This window comes from Eretmochelys imbricata, chromosome 2 (assembly GCF_965152235.1).
Source record: "Eretmochelys imbricata isolate rEreImb1 chromosome 2, rEreImb1.hap1, whole genome shotgun sequence".
NCBI lineage: Eukaryota > Metazoa > Chordata > Testudines > Cheloniidae > Eretmochelys > Eretmochelys imbricata.
Window position 1 is genome coordinate 224,042,594 of NC_135573.1, and position 26,267 is coordinate 224,068,860.

Here is a 26,267-nt window from a genome sequence, read left to right on the forward strand (position 1 = left end):
GAGTTGACTGGTGCGTCACCCCTGGGCACGTCTTTAAAAGGCTTGCTTAGAGCCCGATGACTGCCTCACTGAGCCCTGGCCTTGACTGGGCAGAGGATGCGGAGGCTTCCATCTGCCATTCCTGCCCCTCTTCCTGTCTTGGCCGGGGAGGGTAGAAGCGCTGAAGGGGTTGTGGCTTAAAGTGCTTTCACTGGTTAGCAGGGGTATACAGGCCCAGTGATTTTAATGTTGCTCGCGAATCCATTAGGCTGTGGAGACTGGAGTCCATCTGCACCGAAAACAGGCCCATGTCATCAAAGGATAAGTCCTGAATTGTGGAAAGCCAGACACCCGAAGCCATGAACTCCTCCTCATGGCTATGCCAGAGGACAAGGACACTGATCGGACCAGGCAATCTTGTCTGGTTTACCCTTCTTACCTAAATCAATGATGGGAGCAGTCAGGGTACTAAAGTACAGGATGGATCTCCAGTAATATCCTGCCATCCCAGTAAAGGTTTGTACTTTTTTCTTGTCTGACGAGTGGGCCAATTCTTAGTAACCTCCATTTTTTTTTTTGCAGGTTCTGGTTTTATACAGCCACTCCCCAATCTGTGGTTGAAACAGACTTCATCTGCAATCCCTGTCTTGCATTTCTCCACCTTTACAGTCAGGCCTGCTGTCTGACTACTGTGAAGTACCCTACTTATGTGGGTCATATGCTCTCCCCAAATGTGACTGAAAATACAAATATCTGTATATGGCAAATTCCCCTGTCCCATATAGTAATCCATCTACCAGCTGCTGGAGGATAGGTGGGGCCAAAAGGAAGGACAAGTAATTCAAAGAGTCCTATTAAGGTAAATGCTGATTTGAGCTGGGAATCTGAGTCCAAAAGCACCTGCCAATATAACTTTTGGTGAGGTCTCCAGGCTCTGGGCTGTTTTCCCAGTAACCCTGAAGGGTGAACATTTAGTTGGAGCCCTGGTTCCCGTCTCCACCCAGTGGACAGCCAGTGAGATGTATCCAAGCTTACTGGAAAATACCTTGTGATAAGCCTGCAACAACTCCTGTTCTTTGCTTGCTGTGTGGCGATTAAGTGATAGGAGATGGTTATAGAGTACAGGGAGGGGATGGCCCCAGATCTAGAGGGGATCCTCTCCCTCCCCGTCCCTTCCCACAGCCAGGGCCAGATTTTCTTTGTCGTCATGTTCACAGGTTACACTTGGTGCCAGTGTGAGTGAGTAGACAGCACCACCACATAGTTTAACTCACTGAGTTTGATTATTTTAAAGGGCCCTTCCTCTTTGTCTGCACTGGAATGAGCACTATAATGTGGTTTCCTGTACCATATGTCTGACAACATGCAGTGCCTACATACCAGATTTTATATTTCTCCTGAGCTCTAGTTATATTCTCCACGGCAAAACCCATGAGTTCTATGAGGTTTTTCCAGAAGGCCAGCGTGTACCACTTAGACTCACCTGTGAGACAGAGTCCACTGTATCTCCCTACTCTGCCCTCATTAGACTCAGAGGGCCCTGTACCCTCCTCCCATAGTGCAAGTTCAAAAGGGGAAAATCCTGTGGTTTCTTGGGGAACCTTGTGATAGGCAAACATCAGGTAAAGTAAACATTTACCCCAGTCCCTGGGGTGTTGGTCCACAAACATTTTCAGCATAATTTTAAGGGTTCAATTAAATCTCTCAACCAGCCTGTTAATCTGAAGGTGGCAGCATAGCTGCCGACCCCGTGGTTGCTCCAGGGCTGGAGCACCCATGGGAAAAAAATGGTGGGTGCCCAGCACCCACTAGGTGCCCCTTTACCAGAACCTCCACCCCCCCCCCCAGTGCCTCCTGGCTGCCAGCGGGCCCCATCGATCAGCACCTTCCCCTCCCTCCCAGCACCTCCTGCCTGCTGCAGATCAGCTGTTTTGTGGTATCAGGAGGCGCTGAGGGGGATGGGGAAAAGTGAGGGTGCAACGTGCTCGGCGGAGGAGGTGGAATGGGGTGAGGGTAAGGCCTTGGGGAAGGGGTGAGTGAGGGCAGGGCCTGGGCAGAGCCGGGGGGAGCACCCCCTGACAGGCACCTATGTGGCAAAACTGCTCCATTACTTCAACTTAATAACTCAACCTCCACAAGAGGCAGAGTGTCAATGTAGTAAGGTCAAGGTGGTGTCAGTGTAGACCGGGGTGGGCAAACTTTTTGGCCTGAGGGCCACATCTGGATGGGGAAATTGCATGCAGGACCATGAATGTAGGGTTGGGGCAGGGGGTTGGGGTGCGGGAGGGAGTGTGGGGTGTGGGAGGGGGTACAGTGTGCAGGAAGGGGCTATGGGCAAGTGGTTGGTGCAGAGGAGGGGTGCAGGGTATACGAGGGGGCTCAGGGCAGGGGGTTGGGGTGCAGGAGGGGTGTGGGGTACAGGGGGGAGCTCAGGGCAGGGAGTTGGGGAATGGGGTGCAGGAGGGATGCGAGCTCCAGCCTGGCCCTGCTTACCTGGAGCGGTTCCAGGGTGGCAGTGGCGCACACCAGGGCCAGGCCAGGGCAGGCTCCCTACCTGCCTGCCCTGGCCCTGGTCCCACGCCACTCTGGGAAGCGGATGGCACCATGTCCCTGAGGCCCCTGGGGGAAGGGCGGGGGGAGAGCAGAGGGCTGAGTGTGCTGCCCTTGACTTTGGGTACCTCCTGCGAAGCTCCCACTGGCCATGGTTCCCCATTCCCCACTCACGGGGAGGGGCAATCCCGTGAGCCAGATCCAGATCTGGCCTGCAGACTGTAGTTTGCCCACCCCAGTGTAGACACGGTGTTGCTCTCAGAAGCCGTCCCACAATGCCCCCCACTGACAGTACAAGCAGTGCAAGCACTCCTGGTGAGGACATGCACCGCTGACACAAGGGGCATTGCGTGGACAAGCAAAAGGGATTTAATTACTGGGGCAGCTGTATGCTGACATAATTTAGGTCAACAATTTTGTAGTGTAGACATGACTTAAGAAATTATAGTGCTTGCTCTTTGAAGTTGACTGGGAACAATTAACAAAAGTGAAGCTGTTTGAGCAGCATATTCTAGAAGTCCTGAGGTCTTTATGAGTGTAGCCTTCATTGATTTGAGATCTACCATACTGTTCTCTCACGAGAAGGGAAAACCTATAATGGCAGCAGGCCGTAAAAGAGACCCAGTTTGGGAATATTTTAACGAAGTTCCTCTCCCTGTGGGTAAGACAGGCATGCGTGCAAAATGCAAACAGTGCAACAAAGAAATGCAAGGCCTGGTTGCCCAAATGAAACAAGATCATGAGAAGTGTTCCTTCTCAGGAGGAAGCTGTGCTGAAGATGATGAAAGGAACATGTCTCAACATGCAGGATCTTCAGGTTGTTAAACTTTTTTATTTCATACTTTTTTCTTAAGGACTGCCTGTCTTCCTTCTGAACTATTCTTGAATTCTCACATTTGAGCAAAAAATATACTTGTTACTCTATGGTATGGTCATTTTAGATAAAGTTGTGATAAAAAACCCAAAAAACCTGAAATAGGCAGATCTTCCTTTTACAATTTCACCTTTAAAGTAGTACTGAGTATCAGCGAATGCAATGAGTAATACTAAATGAGCAGTATGGTAATAATAATTAAATAACTGCATTCACTTGTTTTGTTTAGGAGAATTTATCCTCAACATACAAGATTCTGAAGACTATCCACCTTCAAGGGCACCATCATTTTCTATAGTTGCAGAGTTATCTGCCAATAGTGACTGATAGTGTTTCAGTCGCATCATGTATGTTACATAGCCACAGTATAGCACCTGTAACAAAAAGAAAAAAAAACTCCATCATCCAGAAACAACCATAGATAAGTTTGTGATAAGAACCAGCAGATTACAAAAAGAGGTAATTGATGAAAAAATTGCCAGGTTTGTGTATGCAACAAACTCTCCTTTCTGTATGATTAAGAACCCACACTTCAACAACATGGTTCAGGTATTAAGACCAGGATACAGTCCACCCAACAGACCAGATGTCACAGGCAAATTTCTGGATAAAACGTATGAAAGAAATTGAGCAGTGTGCAAAAGGTCTAGAGGGTAGAATCGTTAACCTGAGTCTTGATGAGTGGAGCAATGTCCACAATGATCCTGTTGTATGGGCTTTTGTGAGAACAGAAGAAGGGAATGTCTTCCTTACAGAAACAATTGATACATCAGGAAATGCACACAGAGCAGAATACTTTACAAGCAGCAGTAAAAGCTATAACAAACTGTGAAAAAAAATTCAAATGTCTAGTACGCAGCTTGTTCACAGACAATGCTTCAAATGTATCCAAGATTAGAAGAAATTATTTAGAAGAGAGTCCCAAGCTAGTAACATACGGTTGCAGTGCTCATTTGATGCACCTCCTAGCCAAAGACTTCCGTGTTCCAGAAATCAAGGCTCATGTTGAAATTGCGAAATGCTTCCGTAACCACCAGCAGCAGCTGCGCTGAAGAAAAGGGGAGGAACCAAGCTCACTCTCTCACAAGATGTGCGATGGAACTCAGTAGTGGACTGTTTTGAGCACTGTATCAAGAACTGGCCTAATCTGATGACAGTTTGAAACAAAATCGTGAAAAAACAGATGGCGCTCTCACAGCCAAAGTTCTCAACATTGGGCTTAAGAGAAATGTTGAACACCCTGAAGCCTATTTCTGTAGGCTTGAACAAAATGCAGGGAAATAGCTGTTTTATGGCGGATGCTGTTGAAATTTGGAAGGAACTGAGTAAGACCTTAAAAAGAGAAATATGCAACGACAGAGTTAAATTACAAGCATTAAAAAAATGAATGGGACAAGCACTATCTCCAGCTCATTTTCTTGTGAATATTCTCAATACTCGGTACCAGGGTCAAAGCTTAACTGCCGAAGAAGAGGAGTTGGCTATGACATGGACATCCAGCAATCATCCCTCCATAATGCCAACTATAATAAACTTAGAGCTAAGGGTGAACCATTGAAGAAATATATGTTTGCTGATGATGTTTTAAAGAAAGTCACACCAGTGAACTGGTGGAAGTCACTTAAGCACTTGGATTCAGAGACTGTTGAAGTGATAATCTCACTTTTAACAGCAGGAGCTTCTTCTGCCAGTGAAGAAAGAATATTTTCTTCCTTTGGACTAATTCATTCCAAACTGAGAAATTGTTTGGGACCTGAAAAAGCAGGAAAGCTTGCTTTTCTTTTCCAGATTCTGAACAAACAGGAAAATGAAGGTGAAGATGACTGAGTTAGCTCCAGAAGTCAATATTTTAAAGTTTCTCATGTTGACTTGGCTGACAGTCGACTTTTGTGGGGTTTTTTTTATATTTCATTTAACTATTTTAGTTAAAAACAATTTTAACAAAAACAAACCTGATTTTAAAAAACGTGAATGTTTAACTAAACTTAAAAATTCATATGCTTTTTTTGTTAAAATATTATATGTTTGCTGTTGAAGAAAAAAAATTCCAGAATACATAACATTGTTGTTTTAGTTAAATAAAACAATTTAAATGTCTGTCTGGTTATGTTCTCCTCTTAATACAGCATGGCAAGAAAATCCTCCAAACAATAATGATTAACCTGTTGAATTGGAGATATTCCACCTCCCAATGACTTCATAAATATCTGCTTCAATTATCTTTGGTAAATGAAATAACCAAACAACCATTCATTTTCTGATATATCTATATAACTAATTTGAAAAGTTTTCAAAATAAATCAGTTTAAAAATGTATAGTGTGTACCTTCTAAAAATAAAACCTACATCTATCTCTGAGTTGTGAAGAATATGTATTATGGTTATAACAACCAACAAGAATGCACTTTTAGGTAGAAATCCATGATTAAATCGAGCCTTCCTGACTAAACCATAATTTAAATCATAATTACATCATAAATTAAATTAAATTAAATAAATTAAATCATAATTAAATAGATTAAATTAAATCATAATTTAAATCTATTTGATTTAAAGCAAATCCACCCTGCTCTCAAGTGACCAACTCAGGTGGACTCACTGAAGGGAGCTCACAGTGTGAATCAGGCATGCTGACAACTCAGAGGTTCAGTCCCAGGAAGCAGTGAAGCAAAACAGCTTACCCTAGTGAAAGTGTGTAACCTTAAGGGGGCTGACACACTGAAGGGGTCCTCCCAGGGACTGTTCCAGAGTTATTCAAGAGCACTGGACCTGTGGATCCGTGACACTACATAGAATCACTTTGTCAGTGATATGTTATGCTTTACTGTCACTAATGTCATAAACAAGCATTAATCAAGTTTTTGTTATCAACAGCAGTATATTCTGACCACTATGTTTGAGTTCTTTTTCTATGGCAACTTATTTCCAACCATCAGTTGATGGAGATGATCATCAGAAATTTTCTTTAGTAAGTACAGTGAAAGTGGCATTTTGATCCAAATAAAATCTAATTACAAAGAACATCGGGATCCAACAATTACGCTGATGAATCACCACTACCCATGGAACTGCATACTTAAATGTAGCATCTGCTAAAACTAATGCCCAATATGTTGTTTGCCTCTTAAACCTATGAAACAATGTACAAGTCTCTATTTTACAGATGCCTACTGAAATTAGTTCTTTTTGATCTCACAAAATTATAAACACAGTAAGATTTTAAACTAGGGCAATATAAATGTCTTTTCAAATTCACAGATTCTATTTGAGTTCTCTTCACCAAAAATAGCCAATTATTTAATAATAAAAAAAGATCTGAGCCTTGCAGTTCAAAGGTGGATGGATATGAACTAGGTATTGACAGACCGAATTTCTAAGAAGTTAGTCAGCTAATATAGCAGAAGGGACAGAAGTCACCTGCTGAAGAGAAAGCGGGGAGGATCGTCACATGGAAACTTTTAACCGGACACACTTCCACACTAAAACAAAAAAGTTAAAATCTCTGTAATTCAAGAAAATGATACAAATATTTTGGTATTGAAGATTTCCGTTTTTGCATGTGCAACATCAAATAAGAACATATTGAACATTTCTTGATTTATAACAAGGAAAAAATCCTCCAATGTTTCAAAGTTACCTAATGAAGATAACAGATTTGTATGTCAGAGTTGTTTTGGCCAAGGACTGAATCGTTTCCCCTGCCAGCTGTCACTAATCATGCCAGCTACCAAGAGTTCTTCTTGAAACTTTTCTTTTTTCTCTCAGTTCTGCTCAGGAAGTATATAACAACAAAAAGTTAGAGACGAAGGATGGTCTAGGAAGGAATGGTCATCTTGTGGTTAAGCAGTGAATGGCATGGTTTTTACCAGCAGTGGTTTTTACTGCCCCAGAAAAAAAGTTTTTAAAATAAAAAAGGCCTTAAACTGGGACTACACAGCACAATACACTTAGTTGTAGTTACATACTCAAATTGGGGTTGCATAAAGCAGTAGAATCGGAGTTTTAGAGTTGCATGAATAAAAAGCAAAAAACTGTAGTGGGTGTAATACTAATTTATGTAATTATAGTACTGAACATCAGAATGTCTATGTATTTTGGTTTGGCATTTTCTTAAGGAAGTTACACATCCTGCTCATATTTCAGTTTTCAATATTAAAGAAATGAAAGTAAAAAACATTCAATTATGTGAACATGACAAGAATGCAGAGTTGTAGGCCTGAAGCAATCAGAAGTATGCAGAGAGTTTCAGATTGCCAATCCAGGTCCATTTGGCCATGTAGCATTCTGTAGCAGAAGACCAACTTTGATGCAGTGAATAGACCAAACCTATTCCTCAGTTTTTAGTGGATGAACCTTTTCAAACTTTGGATACATTCTATACTTGCTGAACCTGCTGGACACAGATACAATTATTTTTCCCAGATTCCTGGTTTAAATCGAGTTTAAACCAATATATATCAGTGCCCTGTCCTAAACTAGTTTTTCATGGGAAATAGGAAGCGTGGAAATAGGACAAGATGTCTGAAGAGGGGAGACATTTTGTCCTTCCTCCTCTAAAACTTCAGGATACAATACTCAGGTCACCATTTACATGGTGACAACACAGGTGACCTGAATCACTTTACACATTACAAAACACCTGTCTCAACCAAATCCCAAAAATTTAAAAAAAGGGGGAAAAAAAAATATTTCCTGTTTCCAAATCACTGGAAAAGATACTGAACTCAGCATGGCTATTCCCTCATGAAAAAAGATGCATTACCAGCATCTCTCAAAAATTATGCCAAATTCAACCAGGAAACTCACAAGATTTGTTCTAGATAAATTTCTCTGTATAACACCTTAGCCAGCACTTCTCACACTCCAAGAAGTTCCTGATCCCCATCACTCTGAGAGGCACCATGGTTTGAACATCAGGTCTGCACAGACCTCTTCCCAACCCACCACTCATAAAAGCCCCAGAAGTAGTAGTCACCAAGACAACAGGAAAAGGAATCAAGGGTGGGGTGGGGGGGAATGAAATTGTTCAAGATGGTCTTATACTTTCTGTGCAATACCTGCTTGTGATGTTAAAAACATTTTTGGTCACATCTTTCTTATGCAACATGTTGGCAATCTCACTGAAGTTCCCTTTGATGGTATTAATTTGCTTGGAGATTCCCTAGGAAAATGTCTGAAAGGTTTATCAGAACTCAAGAAGATAATGCTGCAATATACATCCTTCAGGAAGTCACGGAGGAGTTATGTTCTTATTTGATACAACAGAAATTTTCAGGCTAGGCAGAATCACCTGAACAATCATCTTTTTAATTCAACTGGAAGCAGCACATACTTCCCTAGTAAATACTAACTAGTTGACCAAGACCCTCTTGTGGAGGCATCTCAGCCAGACAGTGAACACATTTGCCAGCCCAGGACTTTGTTCCTGCAGTGAAAAGCCTAATAATGTTTTCACCTCCAGGTGGGTTGGTCTTATCACTGAAGGATGGACACTAGAGAAAATTTTTTAAAAGCACCTTTAATTGAATTTTAGGATCCTCTCCACTTCCTTTTATCCATAGGGAAACTTTTCCTGTAGAATGTCATCCTGTGCATTCAAAGAGAGAAAGTTATTTCTCCTCCAGATCCTTCACAGCTACTAAATGAGCAGCTCGGTGTTGTAGATCTCTGTTCTACATCTGTCACTAAGAAAAGCTCGTTTCCAAATGGAAACATTTGTTCTTCTGATCAAGAAAGTAGTTCCACAGGACTTTCTCAGATCTGTTGATCTCCCTCCATATCCCCAACGTCCCTGCCACCAAAGTTTCCTCCACTTCAGTCCGGGACCAAAGCTAACAGTTGCAAGTAATGCACTTTGGTCTTTCTTCTTCACCTTGTGTATTCACAAGGTATTTATCAAAGTAGTATTGAGCCTGAGAAAAGAAGGCATAAAAGTCTGTCATTACTTGCAAAGCTTCCTGGGAAAACTGCAAACATCCAAAGTCCCAGCACATCGTACACAGCAAACTGTCTCATCCTCTGACATATAGAAATGAAATCTCTAAATCAGAGCCATCTACAATCAAGGCAAAGCTGAGTGGCTGTAAGCTGAGTGGCTTAGCAAAAGATTGGGAACAATATTGTCAGAAAATCATTGAGTAGGGGCATCCAAATGATTTCTTCACTAACTGGATCTAGCCACAGGTGAAAAAAAAAAAGTGTCCCATTTTATTTTCATAACACTGAAATCCACAAGACTGGAACAAGAATCTGCTCAAATTTCCCTGGACAGGTTTTAAGGCACATGTCTTCTCTTTAGCCCCTTTAACCAAATAAAAAAAACATTGTCCAGAAAAAAAAAATCAATCCTCATATGCTAATTTACACAATTTTGTGTTTATTTACTGGAAAGAGCAAATAAGACTCAGGGTGTTCACACTGCTTTTTGGACCACTGAAAGTTTCATAATAAAATTTCAGTAACTTAAGGGGGGTGCTTTAGACAAACTTGCTTACTCTAATGTCAAAAGCCTCGTTATGATCAACTAAACACTACTAAAATAAATGGGGCAGCTTACATTTCTGGGTGGGCAATCAATGCAATTGGCTGCAGATCAAACAAAACAGCAATGTATTGATTTCCAAATTGAACGCTAATAGAACTGAGCATCCTGGAGGTAATTTCTACATTTTATTTATTGATTTTAGTAGTTAAAGAAAGGAATACATCAACTCAGAGCTTTGGTTGCCAGAAAGGAATACAACAATATAAGCAATTCAAACATCTTAAACACATTCTCGTTGACTCAGCTGAACACAAAAATAAGATCAGGTGTCTCGGCAACATTTTAAAATGATCTAAACAAGTCCCACTTACTTTGTCCTCCACTTGGAAGAGGAGAAAAAGAAGAGACATGAAGAGATAAGGATGCAGAAATAAAAGTTGGCTACTGCAAGAGGTTCTTTCTGAGTCTGTCAATTATTTTAGCTTTTTCAAGTATTATTAATAATTGAAACAACTGAAACCAGGCCATACTGCATAACTTGTGCAAAGTGGACGTAGAGTGGCTGGAGATGGCAGAGGAATTCTCCACTGACGTAAGCCTGGTGTGGGCAGCTCCACCCTTACCACTCTTGGCATAAAAAGATGTGTGACACTGGCAGACCAGATGCCAAAGGTGTCAGCTGAGAACTGTCAAACTCACAGCTGGAAACCAGGCCAATTCACTTGTGTAGGAGTTCAGATCCAAGTGACTGTTAAATGTACAAGAATGTATTTTCTGTTTAAACTTCATGAAAACTAATGGGACATGCATTGTTTCTACTTATCTGTATCCTGTTATAATGTAATAGCAAACATTTACACTGTAACTAAAATAACCCATCAAACAAGAAAGAAGCCTTATGTAATGCAAATGAAGAACTTTAAGAAGAAAACGCTAATTCCGGCACATTTGGAGGCACATGGCGATTGTGCGGGATGATCAGAGATCAAAGACTCGGAATGTGCTTCTCTCTTTGCCAATCAAAGAAAGAGCCCACGTGGGTAGTGACCCTGTCGGTTTGTTTTTTGAGACAAAAAAAGCTGTAAATATGGACTCAGGAAAAGATCCTTCATCTCTGGACTGTTTGGATTCTAACAGGACAGAATAACAAAGATGATGATTCTGGGTAGCCTCGAGAGACTTTTGGGAAACTGGCAGATTACCACATCACTGTCACCATTTCACATTATGGACCCTGATTTATCTGTATATATATTTTACCTGCTTTAACTTCTCAATAACTCATTTCTTTTCTTAACTAATAAACCTTTACTACTTTACTATAGAATTGGCTACCAACATCTGTCTTTGGTGTGAGATCTAGGATGCAACCCGACCTGGGTGAGAGACTGGTCTTTCGGGACTGGGAGTAACCTGGAATGCGTGTGATTTTTGGTGTGACCATTTATTGCAGTCCAGCCTGTCTGTCTAAAGGGATTTTCTCGGATTTCATTATAGACTACTGTAGTTCTTTGGGAGTTCACATTTGGTACTGGGTTTGTGAAATCTAATTATAACATATACCACCAGTTTGAGGGGTCTGCCTTGGTTTTGACAGTCTGCCCTGAAGTAGGCACTCACGGTCACAAGCCACTCCAGCCAGCATGACAGGTACATCAGGGCATTCTGGGGACAGTGTGTGTGCAGGACAGGAAGGAGATGTAGTGGAGTGAAACTCCACTATGTATGGTCTTCCTCTAACATAAACTCCCTGAGAATGCCAGCAGCCTAAAAGTAGGGCTGCCCTGTTCAGTCTTAACTTCTGCCTGGGCTAGGTGGCTCTGAATCAAGGAGCTGCAACTGACTTCCTGCAGATTCACCTCCCCTGAACATTCAAGTGCAGCTCAGCCAGAGTGGAGAATCTGCGCCAAGATCTTTAAGTACCTTATATGTATCAAATTACTGCTTAAAAAAGTAACTCCATACCACTAATTGAAAGTTGCAGTTTACAAAGACTGCATATGCTCTTACATGGCAATACATAATAATAAAATTAATTAATTTAATCCAGCCAAAGGTATTCCCAAACCATTTAACTACATAACCAGATTCAAGTTTCAGTTTAGTGTATACATAACAGTTAAGCTATAATGTACAAGTTTCATTCAACTATATATAACCAATAATCAGTTTCAAGTTTCATCTGGTTCAGAAGCATGCGGCTTCAGAATTGCATTAAATTCCACTCACATCCAATGGGAGTTGAAGGTGTTCAACATCTCTGAAAATGAGGCCACTTTTATTTGAGTGCCTAATGTTAGGACATGCAAATCTGAGATTTTAGACTTAGAGGCTTCTTTGAAAATCTGGCCCTGGATATTATGGACCAAATAGCTGTCATGAATTCATTTATTGTCTAATTTCATTACTTGCAATTAATAATTGAATTAACTGCACGCTAGTTTCCTGAATCCTCTTGATACCAAAGCATTAGATCTCATTTTATTGAAAGAATTTCTTAACCTATAACCACCACTTTTGTCATTCACTCACTTGTTTCAGACACTGTCCTCCTTCACATCTGTGGATATATATTCTGGGAGACTTCTTTCCCTAAAATGTAATTACAGTAGAACCTCAGCGTTATGAACACCAGTGTTACGAACTGACTTGTCAACCACACAGCTCACTTGGAATTGTAAGTATGCAATCAGTTAGCAGCAGAGACTACCAAAAAAAAAAAAGAAGCATATACAGTCCAGTATTGTGTTAAATGTAAACTACTAAAAAAGTAAAGGGAAAGATTTGGCAAGATAAAGAAACTGTTTCTGTGCTAGTTTTATTTGAATTAAGATGGCTAAAAGCAGAATTTGTCTTCTGCATAGTAAAGTTCCAAATTTGTATTAAATCAGTGTTCAGTCGTAAACTTTTGAAAGAACCATAACGTTTTGTTCAGAGTTACAATCTCCATTCCCAAGGTGTTCGTAACTCTGAGGTTCTATTGTATGTCAGAATCCTCTTCAGTATTTATCAAGCTAAGTAGCCTCAGGTTACAAACACATACTCGACTTTTCCCAAGAATTGAATCTTTTTATGTTGGATCTTTCTTTCCTTGGGGTCTTTGGGGTCACAGAATCATAGAATATCAGGGTTGGAAGGGACTTCAGGAGGTCATCTAGTCCAACCCCCGCTCAAAGCAGGGCCAATCCCCAACTAAATCATCCCAGCCAGGGCTTTGTCAAGCCTGACCTTAAAAACTTTTAAGGAAGGAGATTCCACCACCTCCCTAGGTAACGCATTCTAGTATTTCACCACCCTCCGAGTGAAAAAGATTTTCCTAATATCCAACCTAAACCTCCCCCACTGCAACTTGAGACCATTACTCCTCGTTCTGTCATCTGCTACCACTGAGAACAGTCTAGATCCATCCTCTTTGGAACCCCCTTTCAGGTAGTTGAAAGCAGCTATCAAATCCCCCCCTTATTCTTCTCTTCTGCAGACTAAACAATCCCAGTTCCCTCAGCCTCTCCTCATAAGTCATGTGTTCCAGTCCCCTAACCATTTTTTGTTGCCCTCCACTGGATGTTTTCCAATTTTTCCACATCCTTCTTGTAGCGTGGGGCCCAAAACTGGACACAGTTTTTCTGCTATCTAGTTTACCAATGTGCTTTTCTAGGGTTGCCATTACCTGCACCATCTTACTCTCCATGTACTCCAATCTGATTTCCTGACCACTGAACCCACAGAAGGAGCTAGTCAAATCTGGATTTAAATTTGATGAAATATTTGCTTACCTACTTAATGGAGCAACTACTGAACTCTAAGTTTGAGAACAACAGTGTGTACTTCACACCAAATAAAACACAGATAGAGACAAAAGAATTTAGTTAATACTTATGTTGTTAAAAACTAGAGCGGATATACAAAGGATTCAGGGTGCTAGTCTGCACTTAATGGGATTATTAATCGCAAGTGATGCAATTAAACGTGTAATAAATGAATTTATCAGAGCTGTTTTGTCCAAAATATATTGTGCTCTAAGTCCTCTGTATGAAACTCAGTCCAAAGAGCAAGATACAGCACAACACTGGAGCAGATTCAGGACAGAGAGCCTGTGGAATGAATCAAGCTGATGCAGGGGAAGTCTTCCCGCACTATTATTTTTTTGTCCTTTGATATATTGCTATTTCATCAGGGAACCAGCTCAAAACAAAAACCTCCATGAAAAAAGAAGAAACTTCTACAACTGACAGTTTGGAGAAAATGTGTCCAATGCCATCATGGAGCCAATCCCACTTCCACCCCTCATTTTAACTGATTCAATAGTAAGTCTTCTGGAGCATATTTTCACTGATCCATTTCACATCCATACCAATCTCTTTCTTAGATGTTTTTATAAGCTCCATGATTTTGCTCATTTTACAGATACTGAGCCTTGTCTCTGAATTTGATTGATCAAAGTTAACATGTTCTAATCATTGAAATACTTTTTGCTGTGTTTGCCTGGAGAAGGGAGCTTACCCCTTTTATTCTGGAAGCTGGAAATAGTGTTCTCTAGATGGTTTACATTAACGTAGTGGTTTCTTAAGTGTTCAGAAATAATTTTCCATTATTCAGCAGATGTATATTAATAGTTATACAATAACTACTCCTCTTACAGAATATAACAAGCAATGAAGCTTGAAATGCAGGGGAGTGAAAAGATGATATATATGCACAAAGTACTACAAACCATAGGGGTCTATGAGAAATTTTAATAGACATGATACATAGGTGAAATGCCAATACACTGAAACAGAGGCAGAAGTTAGTATGATTATACATGTCTATTTTTAAAAAGCAATTAATCAAAGCAAAAATATACCACATGATGAACACAGTATGGACCTCCAGTAATTGAAAAGATCTTCAAATACAAATTGCCTAAAATGCATTTATTTTTGGCGATTCTTTCCCAGCAGTAAATGAAAAAACATTTCAATGTTCAGAGAATTCTCATCTCCACAATTTCCAGTACCTACCCTCTTTATAAAATGGACTCGAAGGGAAACTACTTTTTCCCTTTTTACAATTTATTTTATAGGCAGGCATACACTAAAGTCCAATTCCTTTTAAACCAGACTAATTTTTAGATAGAAAAGGCTACATTTCTTTATAGTGCTCCCCTCAAAGATGATTTTCAGCCTTAGAGTGTTACATAGATATTGGCAAGTACACTCTCCAAGTACATTCAACCAACATGCTCTTACCAAGATTAAAAGCTCATATATATTAAGGGCCAGTTTTTATGCAGTGGAACTCCATTTTCGTGGGAGAAATTTTGCACCAACAACCAACTGCACCTAAAGGCTTAAATATTTGTAGCAAGATATATCATTGACAATTTGTGCTCACAAATCATGTGTTCTAATTACCAGTATTACATCCAGAATTCATTGTGTGCACAAAAGGCCAGGCAGACAATTGTACATGCAAAGTAAGAATTCTGGCTGAATATCTGGGCCCTAAAAAGCATCTCAAACAGGCCTTTCAGTTTGACTCTCAGAAGCTCATTTTACAGTCCTTGGGTAGTGCACGAACAGAAAAGGTCTTTTGTGACATCTGCAGAGGTTTTCTACGTTTCTTGATTTGTAGCTGATTTTCTGAATATTCTAGAAGAATTAAGGAAACTCATCTTTTAGAGAGCTACTAATTGTGAGGTCAGCACAATCACTGTTAGTCAACTGATTTGGGCAAGGCAAAACTGGCATTTAAATTCCAATCCTATTTCAGACAGAAGCAAAAAGGAATTAAAATCAGGAACAAGCCTCTGGATCCTTGTTTGAGGAGAGATTACTTTTCTACTCCTCCTACTTGCCGCTTTTTAAGTAAAAACTTATTTGATAATGTACTATACCTTCCATATGCTGAGCATCACAGGGAGCAGAAATACCAGAAAGGCTTTTTTGGTTTTGGTGGAGCCTACTCAACCTTTTTCAGGAAAGAAATCTACGCTTTTAAGAGTATGAAAGTGGCAGTGGAGCCTTCCCTTCAGAGATGCAAATTCAGAAATGGCTATGACATGTTATAAAATAAAAGAATCATCAAAATGTAATGCAACATATTTGTTCCACACATCCTCAATTATTTTCAGGATGGTACTGCTCTCTCATGCAGACATCAGACAGCTCCATACAATTTAAAGGAGATAGGGAAGGCAGAGAACAGAATGTTAACATTTGTTTCTGATGGTCATGTGGCTCTCTTAATAGGGCCCACAATAAATATCATGACACTACAGTGAAACAATCCTCCTGTAAATTTCATCCCCTATTATACATCAGGCTGGAATAGTGGAGTTATTTATAAGTACTTTAAGTTGACAACTGAACACAGGCCAAACAGAATGAGAAATAACAGCAAGTTAGGTGGCAATGAGAAGTCCTATTAGTTCAGTCTCCCCAAATTCATAATTTTAAGACCAGAAGGGACTATTATGATGACCTAGTTTGACCTACTGTATAACACAAGCCAAAGAACCTCATCCAATAATTCCTGCATTGAACCCATAACTTCTGTTTGACGTACAGTGTACCTTTCAGAAAGGGATCCAGACATGATTTAAAGATGGATTTGGTAGATTCTCCACAACTTGCAAAGTTCCAATGGTTAGTTATCCTCACTGTTAAAATTTTGCCCATTATTTCCAGCCTGAATTTATCTAGTTTCTAACCATTGCCTTTTTCTTCTAAATTAAAGAACTGCCAACAGTCAGAAATCTTTTTCCCTGTAGGTCAGTGGTGGACAACCTGCGACCCAAGGGCCACAAATGGCCCGTCAGGGTACTCCGCTGGCGGGTCATGAGACAGTTTCTTCACACTGATCATCCGCAGGCACGGCTACGTGCAGCTCCCAATTGCCACGGTTTGCTGTTCCCGGCCAATGGGAGCTGCAGGTTGCACACCACTGCTGTAGGTGCTTGTAGACTATTATCAAATCACCCCTTAATCTTCTCTTGGATAAACTAAGTAAAATAAAGTTAAGTCTCTCACTATAAGGCATGTTTTGGAGATCCTAAATCATTTTTGTAGCTATTTTCTGAATCCTTTACAATTTGTCAGCATCCTTTCTGAAGCAAAGACTCCAGAACTGGACACCGTATCCAGTAATGGACTCACTAATGTAATGTATTGTACTATACCATTAAGTAGATCCTGGGAATGACTGGCAGATATTGTACCAGTCCAAGAATTTTTTTTTTAAATCAATAAAAATGGTACTTTAGGTGATGGCACACCAAAGCATTGACAATTGTAGGCAGACTCATCAATTCAAAGCAATAAATCAAAGGTATATAATCCAGATTACTCTGCTAATATGCTCTACTTTTTAGAATGCCCTTTTCTCTTATATGCCTTTCTTTTTTCCAGGATTTTTCATAGATCCACCTATTTTAATATAACGTCCCATAATAGGGTACATTTTTGGTACAAAAATAAAACAAGAAAATGATTGTTTTATTTGAGTATCTAGCTGAAACAAAAACACATTAAACAATATGTATAGAATTTGTCTTTAATTCTCCATTCAACTTCCTGCCAAGGCAATGATGACAAAATTTCTACTGCGGAAGTAACTCTTCATGCATTCTATGAGTATGGGGAAGAACAACCTATTAGTCCTGGGATGAGGAGAAAACAAACAAATCAAAGTCTAAAATTTGAACACTTATCTTCATAACTCTTTAAATAACTGATTTACAGTAATTTTCTTATAAAATAGTACCTACTTCTACTACTAACTGCAAAAAGAACATTTCCTCCTCAGAGCAAGCTAAGTTCACTTTCTCTCTCTCTCTCGCGCACGCGCACACACACAGGAAAAGTACTTCATATATCAACATAACGTAGTGTGGAAGAGTTTAAAAACAGAACAATCTATATGATCAAAAAAAAATCTATGGGCCAGAGTACGACTCAGCAAAAGTTCTGAGAGCAGGTATAAACTATCTTTATCTTTAGGCACATTCATGCCCCCAATCATGGCCCGTCTTGACACTGGTTTGGTCCTCAAATGCAACTTCAGAACAATTTCACAGTTCTAAGTTATGCCCACTTGCCTATGCTCCAGGGAGTCATTCTGGCAGTAGGGGACAACAAAAAAAATGTATGGACCCACTTGCTATGCCCCCATTTTCTCAATTATCTGATGATCTCATGTGATACCCAAAATCTTCAGATAATTAAGGTGCCTGCTCTGCCAATTCTGAAGTCTCCAGTCCTTGAGTGGAAACTTTAAAACCTGTAAGAGAGACTCATAGTTAAAGGACTACTAGCTAATTTCTCCAAGGCTGACTGATTTGGCAAAATTTGTCTACACTCAGGTTTGTTGGGTATTCTCCTCCTGTTGCTCTGGTATTAACAATCATGGGAATGCTTCTGCAGAAAATGGCCACTGGCATTTTAAACACTTTGGGTATGTCTACACTGCAGCTGGGAATGAGACTCCCATCCTGAATAGACAGACTTCTACTACTGGGGCTTGAGCTAGCATATGAAGTATAGCAGTGTGGATATTGCTGCACCAGTGGAGGCTTGCACCAGCCATCCACAATTGGAAGCACAACTATAGTGTATGTAACCTATGTTGTCTAATTATGCTCAGAGCAGGCATAGAAGACAAGGTGTTTGAAATGCCTGTGCCTGTCTACACTAGGACTTACACCAATACTAGCACCAGTGGTGCAGGACCTGTAAAATTAATAAACAACAGCAGCTTAAAATAGGCAGCACCTCATTTCATCAAACCTCATCTATCCAAAATCACTGATTATCCAAAACAAGGTTATGTCTTTTGACTGTTGCAGGGGATTTCAGATAAATTGAGATTTGAATCCAAGGGCTACCTGCCATTTAGTGGCCAAGGTCTGTCAGCTCATCAGGGCATAAGTAGAACCTTTAGTAGTCCCTCTACCTAAAAAGAAAGTAACCTTTTGCCTTTGTTCATAGGAGCATTATCCATTGAAGTCCATAAATTTCCCCCATGCTGGGCAGCTCAACAGAGTACAGTTCAATTTGGTAGTACCTAAACTCATTTTTTTGTAAAATTCTCACTTTTGGTGTAGAACAGGTCCTGCACCCCTGGTGCTAGCATTGGTGTAAGTCCTAGTGTAGACAGGCACAGGCATTTCAAACACCTTGTCTTATTTGTTGGTCTAGATTTTGTCTGTTTGACATAAAAAAGGGTGTACAAATCAATTTTAAAAGCTCTTATTTAAGAAACACATGATTATCTGAATTAAAACAGGATATATCAGGAGGACAATTGTATCCGGAGAATAACCCCAAATTATCTAAAGTATTGGGGGAGGGGGTTGGGTTGAGTTGGATGAAGCCTTCAGCTATTTAAGGGGCTCCAACTAATTGGTGGCAGGATTGGCTCCAACTTAAAAGACAGATTGTAAGCTCTTTGAGGCTGGGACTGTCTTTTTGTTAGGTCTTTGTACAGGACCCCTTATCCATGACTGGGGCTCCTACATGCTACCACAATAAAAAAATAAATAAAATAAAAACATTCAAACTCTGCAACATTAAGCTATAGTTAAGTAGATAGAACTTCAGAACCATCAAGAGCTCCAGAGTTGGGAATGTAAGTTTTAAGGCACTAGTGCACCAAACAATTTAGTAGTAAACTTCCCAGGATCAACATTTCACTTAAAACTTGTCTGACCTTCAACTTATCCAGAACCAGGGTTTCAATAATCAAAAGTTTGACAGCATAACTAGAACAATGTTTTTAATATTAACTTTAATTTTTAGTAAATTGAGTGCTCATAAATGCTTTTCACAGTGCCCGTGACACTTTATTCAGTGTTGCTGGAGTGGATTTTACTGCTCCAACAAGTCTTAGTATACTCTTATAATTCATAGTTTTGATGTTACCCATAAAATACTTTTCTTTTAAATATGAACTGCAGTGTACTTATGATCTCGCAATTCCTTATTACAATGAACTTCTGCACAGAATATTAATTCCGTGCAAATTCTGCATTGCACAGTGACACAGAATTCCCCCAGAACTAATTGTAGGATACTGTGTTTCTCATTACACAAAATGCAAAAATTCAAACTGTCTGAACTTTATAAGAACATGTGCATGCATTTGCCCTATCCTCTGTAAAATTAGCTGATGTTCCTTGCAGAACATACAAATATAGCATTAAATTTTTTAGATCATCATCTTGTTCGTATGAGGGTCTGGAAAGAGGTTCCACAACCAGCATTTAAGCAACGTTCATAACATCTTAACTAAGCTCCCAAAGAAAATATTGTATAGGCAATTTTAGTAGGCAAAAAATCAAAAGACTGACAGAAAAAGTGATACAAAGATGTTCTGAAAAAGAATCTCGTCCAATCAGACATGGATATCAGTCCAAGTACTGTAGCGCACAGATCAGTTTTCCAAACCAAAGAAACATCTTACACAAAAAATTTTGAAGCCTGATTTGTTAATCAATAACAAAAAAGAGAAAGTACTGTGTAAGCGGACACAGGAGGAGTTAGACAACAAACACTAATACACTTTCTATGAAAAGGCCTATATATCAAAAATTCAACTATAGTCTGAATCACAAAAGCTCTTGCTACACTTGCTACACATCTTTGGCATAAAGAGTAATTGATAACCATAAAGTGAAAAATTCAACTTCAGAAGGCATGTTTAAAGCACATATGAATGATCAGAAAAAACAGAAAATTTTAGATAAAGCTGTACATTGGGTTCAGAGTTACAAAGGGCTACTAAAAAAATAAATTTTTAAGTGTGCAGAAAAGTCTTAAAAATAAAATAAAAAAAAATTGTAATAAGACACCTCAGGAAGCAAGCTGTTTTTATTCTAACAGACTTTTATGCCTGAAATGAATGTAAGAAAAAACGAAACATTGAAAATCAATTAAAACTAAACATTTCCCAAGTTAAAAAAACACACACGTTCTTTATTATATAAATTTGTCACAACAGGTTATTTTGCATATTTTATTATAATCTGGACATGTTAAAATTTATACACAAAATAAATACAAATTAAAATGTTCACCAATGACATACCCACAAAGTAAGATTTATAAATCTATCTAAACTTCTTCCATTTCCTAGAGCAACTATTAAATATGTTAACAAATCACATAGTAATACTCACCCTAGTATTCGGTTCATTCCATGCCTAGCAGCATAATGTAATGGAGTATTGTGCTGATAGAGTTCCCCATAAGAAGTATTTGGATCGAGAGATTCTTTTAGTTGAGGGTTGCTCTCATATATTTGGCAGGCCAGATTTTCGTCTCCATTTATAAGTGCTTTGCGGAATTTGGTGGTTGTATTTCCCATGTTGTTATTCTAGTAAATAATGGCACTATTTTCCTTTCCCTTTCAGCCACTCATTTTATGAGTCCGCAACATGTTTCACATCCTAAAATAAATAAATAAATAAAGTTATATATTCATTTCAAATGCTGTTGTAAACCCTCTTTCTTAAAGAAGTTTGTCCAGAATTCAATGTACTGTAAACACGTATCTGAACAATTGCTTAAGGCAAGTAAACTCTATGCTGCATTATCAAAGTCTTTATATGAATAGTTACAAACCTGCCTGAGTCTCTAATTCTACAGTTTAACAGGGCACTGCTATGGGTACCCACATGGCCCCACAGTATACCAACATTTTTATAGCTGACTGAGAACAACGCTTCCTTACCTCTCGTCCCCTAACGCCCCTACTTTACTTGCGCTACATTGATGACATTTTCATCATCTGGACCCATGGAAAAAAAGCCCTTGAGGAATTGCACCATGATTTCAACAATTCCATCCCACCATCAACCTCAGCCTAGACCATTCCACATGCGGTCCATTTCCTGGACACTACTGTGCTAATAAGCGATGGTCACATAAACACCATCCTATACTGAAATCTACTGACCGCTATACTTATCTACATGCCTCCAGCTTCCATCCAGGACACACCACATGATCCATTGTCTACAGCCAAGCTCTAAGATACAACCGCATTTGCTCCAATCCCTCAGACAGAGACAAGATCTCTATAAGATCTCTATCAAGCATTCTTAAAACTACAATAACTAACCTGCTGAAGTGAAAAAACAGACTGACAGAGCCAGAAGAGTACCCAGAAGTCATGTACTACAGGACAGGCCAAACAAAAAAAATAACAGAACACCACTAGCTGTCACCTTCAGCCCCCAACTAACACCTCTCCAGCACATCATCAAAGATCTACAACCTATCCTGAAAAGTGATCCCTCACTCTCACAGATCTTGGGAGACAGACCAGTCCTCACTTACAGACAGCCCCCCAACCTGAAGCAAATACTCTCCAGCAACCTCACACCACATAACAAAAACTCTAATCCAGGAACCTATCCTTGCAACAAAGCCCGATGCCAACTCTGTCCACATATTTATACAAGTGACACCATCATAGGACCTAATCACATTAGCCACTCCATCAGGGGCTTGTTCACATCTACCAATGTGATATATGCCATCATGTGCCAGCAATGCCCCTCTGCCATGCACATTGGCCAAACAGGACAGTCTCTATGCAAAAGAATAAATGGACACAAATCTGACATCAGGAATCATAACATTCAAAAACCAGCAGGAGAACACTTCAACCTCTCTGGCCACTCAGTAAAAGATTTAAGGGTGGCAATTTTGCAACAGAAAAGCTTCAAAAACAAACTCCAATGAGAAACTGCTGAGCTTGAATTAATATGCAAAGTAGATACTATTAACTTGGGTTTGAATAGAGACTGGGAGTGGCTGGGTCATTACACATACTGAATCTATTTCCCCATGTTAAGTATCCTCACACCTTCTTGTCAACTGTCTGAATAGGCCATCTTGATGATCACTACAAAAGTTTTTTTTTCCTCCTGCTGATAATAGCTCATCTTAATTAATTAGCCTCTTATAGTTTGTATGGCAACTTCCACTTTCTCTGTATATATCTTCTTACTATATGTTCCATTCTATGCATCTGATGAAGTGGGCTGTAGCCCACGAAAGCTTATGCTCTAATACATTTGTTAGTCTCTAAGGTGCCACAAGTACTCATGTTCTTTTAACAGGGAAATAGTTAATCTATAACATATTTCCAGATAATCGTATGGAAAACATTTTTACAACACACACACTTTGAACTTGGATTGTTCTATTAAAAAATATACATAAAACACTTCCTCCTGGCACATACCACTTTGCAATAGAAAACAAAGACACAGTTGCAAAGTTAACTCTTATTAAAATCCAAGTAAAATCGTTAAGGAACAAAATGGAGGGATGACAGAAATGTTTCACAAGTATGCAAGATATTATGCTGTAGGTAGAAGTTTACTCAAAGAAAAACATACCAAAATGAGCTTGAATCACCTCTGTTCGTGTAGCTGTGTGCAATTAGCACATCTCCATGCCATACGGCTATTGTACAGAGTACTATTTACCACAGCTCCTCCCCAAAAGTTCTGCTGGGCAGGATGGTTTTAAATTATGTCCAGAGCTCCACATGAAAGATGACTAGGGAAGTCTGCTGGGCTCCTCTCTATGGCCAGAACCATCTGACTGTGGACTGAGCTAGCCACCTATAAGTCATCCAGAGGAATGGAGTTTTTTTGGTGACCTGTGACACCATAACCCGCTTCCAGGTAAACTTTCCACCACCACTGAGCTCTTGGTTACACAGGCTAAACTAAACCCCAAACTCTTTATTATACAATTTGTTTTGCATAGACTTTTGTCCCTCTCAACCATCTCTCTATTTTAAAAGATCAGTGTATATTTGTAAGAATATTCATGCTTTGATTTTGGGAGTGATGATGCCCATCTGGATGAACTACTGCAAAATGAATACATCGAAAGTTATGCAGAAGTATCTGCATCTTAAGAACTCCAGGATGTCCAGCTATATTTCATAAATATACAAAAGGGGGAAAATGTAGCTCCTTCTTCCCTCCAGTGCTACCGAAAATGAGGGAGCTAAAAGATATCCCTGCTTTAGCTTGGAGCCAGATTTAAAAATTTTAAACAAAACATTCTAATTTGTGCGTGTGTACATATTATAGGTGCAGCAGGCAGAGATGCCTGGAGTAATGTGGTCCAACATTTTCAATTGTAAGGCCAACTTTTAAGTTGCTTGTAACTTCACTGAACCTTAACCATTTAGGTGTCTCCCTCAAATATTTTTGAATGTTTCAGCAAAAATGGTTCAACCTGAGGACAAGGTTACTGAAAAATACATTGCTTTTCTAATATTAAAAATTCTTACAATAGTTTCCTTGAGATGCTATACTCAGCTTCCATATTTTGGAGCAGAGACTTCAAATATGGTGAGGGGGTTGCCCTGAGGTCAGAGAAGTGTCTACTGCCATCCAAAATTACAGAAATGTAGCTAATCGAGATCAGTACTGCACCACCACTTGGATAGACCTCAACTAGCTACATCAAGGTTAAAAAAAAAGAAAAACTACCTGTACCTTGTCTACGCTAGGATTTTATATATATATAGATGTATGTCATTGTTAAAAACACAGCTATTTTTTTGCAGTAAAGACATACAATTCCCCGTCTCCCTGACCACCTTCACCCCCATCCCAGCCCATGCTAGAAATAAAGGTTCATGAAGGATAGGAGACAGAGAGAGTTGAAGCTCAACTTGTCAGAGATCCAGAGCTTCCAAGCTCTTGAAAAAAGGTAGCTGTTCCCATTAACAAAGATCTTGTTCATCAGAAGGGAGCCACTGGTTTAATATCAAGCTTCACTTACACACACCCATACAATCATGGAGAGAACTATGGACCATGTAATTGTGAAAAACAAACCAATCATATATGAGTATTCAAAACATATGAACATATCACCAACAAATAAAGTGATTTTTTAGGTCTGCTTTGTTGTTAAGATGAGGGTGGATGTGGACTGTGGGTAGTAGAGGCTCAGAAAGACAACTGAGGAGTGGAGTGTTGAATAAATTAATTGTTTATTTCCTTGCCTGTTACAGTTTGCTTTAGTGGGCTATTCAGTCTAGCAACTATAATTATGTTGTTGATGGTTCTGTCCTACTATACACCCATATCCACCCAAAAAATAGCTTAAGTCCCCAAAATTTACTTACTTGAGGACTGAGCCTATGGCCCAGGTACAAAGTACCTATGTTGACATGCCTTCAACTAGGCTGGAGGGAGGTTACCAGTGGAATTCTTCAGGGATCGGTTTTTTGGACCAATCTTATTTTATCTTTTTATTACTGACCTCGGCACAAAAAGTGGGCGTCTGCTAATAAAATTTGCGGATGATACAAAGCTGGGAGGTACTGCCAATTTAGAGAAGGACTGGGATATCAGACAGGAGAATCTGGATGACCTTGTAAACTGGAGTAACAGTAATAGGATGTGATTTTATTTAATAATAATTTAATAGTAATTTAATAGTGAGAAGTGTAAAGTCATGCATTTAGGGATTCACAACAAGAATTTTAGTTATAAGCTGGGGACACATTAATTAGAAGTAACGGAGGAGGAGAAGGACCTTGGAGCATTATGAGCCGCCAATGTGATATGGCCATGAAAAAAGCTAATGCAGTCTTGGGATGCATCAGGCAAGGTATTTCCAGTAGAGATAAGGAGATGTTAGTACCATTATACAAGACACTGGTGAGACCTCATCTGGAATACTGTGTGCAGTTCTGGGCTCCCATGTTTACGAAGGATGAATTCAAACAGGAACAGGTACAGAGAAGGGCTACTAGGATGATCCGAGGAATGGAAAACCTGTCTTATGAAAAGAAACTCAAGGAGCTTGGCTTGTTTAGCCTAACCAAAAGAAGGCTGAGAGGAGATATGATTTCTCTCTATAAATATATCAGAGGGATAAATACCAGGGAGGGAGAGGAATTATTTAAGCTCAGTACCAATGTGGACACAAGAACAAATGGATATAAACTGGCCATTGGGAAGTTTAAACTTGAAATCAGACGAAGCTTTCTAACCATCAGAGGAATGAAGTTCTGGAATAGCCTTCCAAGGGAAGCAGTGGGGGCAAAAGACCTATCTGGCTTTAAGATTAAACTGAATAAGTTTGTGGAGGAGATGGTATGATGAGATAACATGATTCTGGCAATTAACTGATCTTTAACTATTCATGGTAAATAGGCCCAATAGCCTGTGATGGGATGTTAGATGAGGTGGGATCTGAGTTACTATAGAGAATTCCTTCCTGGGTATCTGGCTGGTGAATCTTGCCCACATGCTCAGGGTTCAACTGACTGCCATATTTGGGGTTGGGAAGCAATTTTCCTCCAGGGCAGATGGGAAGAGGCCCTGGGGGTTTTTCACCTTCCTCTGTAGCATGG

At 39.7% G+C, this 26,267-nt stretch overlaps 1 protein-coding gene across 7 annotated transcripts in view; it reads right to left on the reverse strand.

Annotated features, from left to right (window-relative positions):
- ANKIB1 (ankyrin repeat and IBR domain containing 1) overlaps positions 1–26,267 on the reverse strand; it is a 168,044-nt gene that overhangs the window by 110,165 nt on the left and 31,612 nt on the right. For 6 of the 7 annotated variants that reach the window (XM_077808107.1, XM_077808110.1, XM_077808111.1 and 3 more), the window contains exon 2: positions 21,043–21,312. In XM_077808107.1, the coding sequence (XP_077664233.1) occupies positions 21,043–21,230 (188 nt within the window). In that variant the 5' untranslated portion in view covers positions 21,231–21,312. Of the gene's footprint in view, positions 1–12,419; positions 12,480–21,042; positions 21,313–26,267 lie in introns of those variants that run through there. The other variant, XM_077808112.1, reaches the window with a different exon arrangement.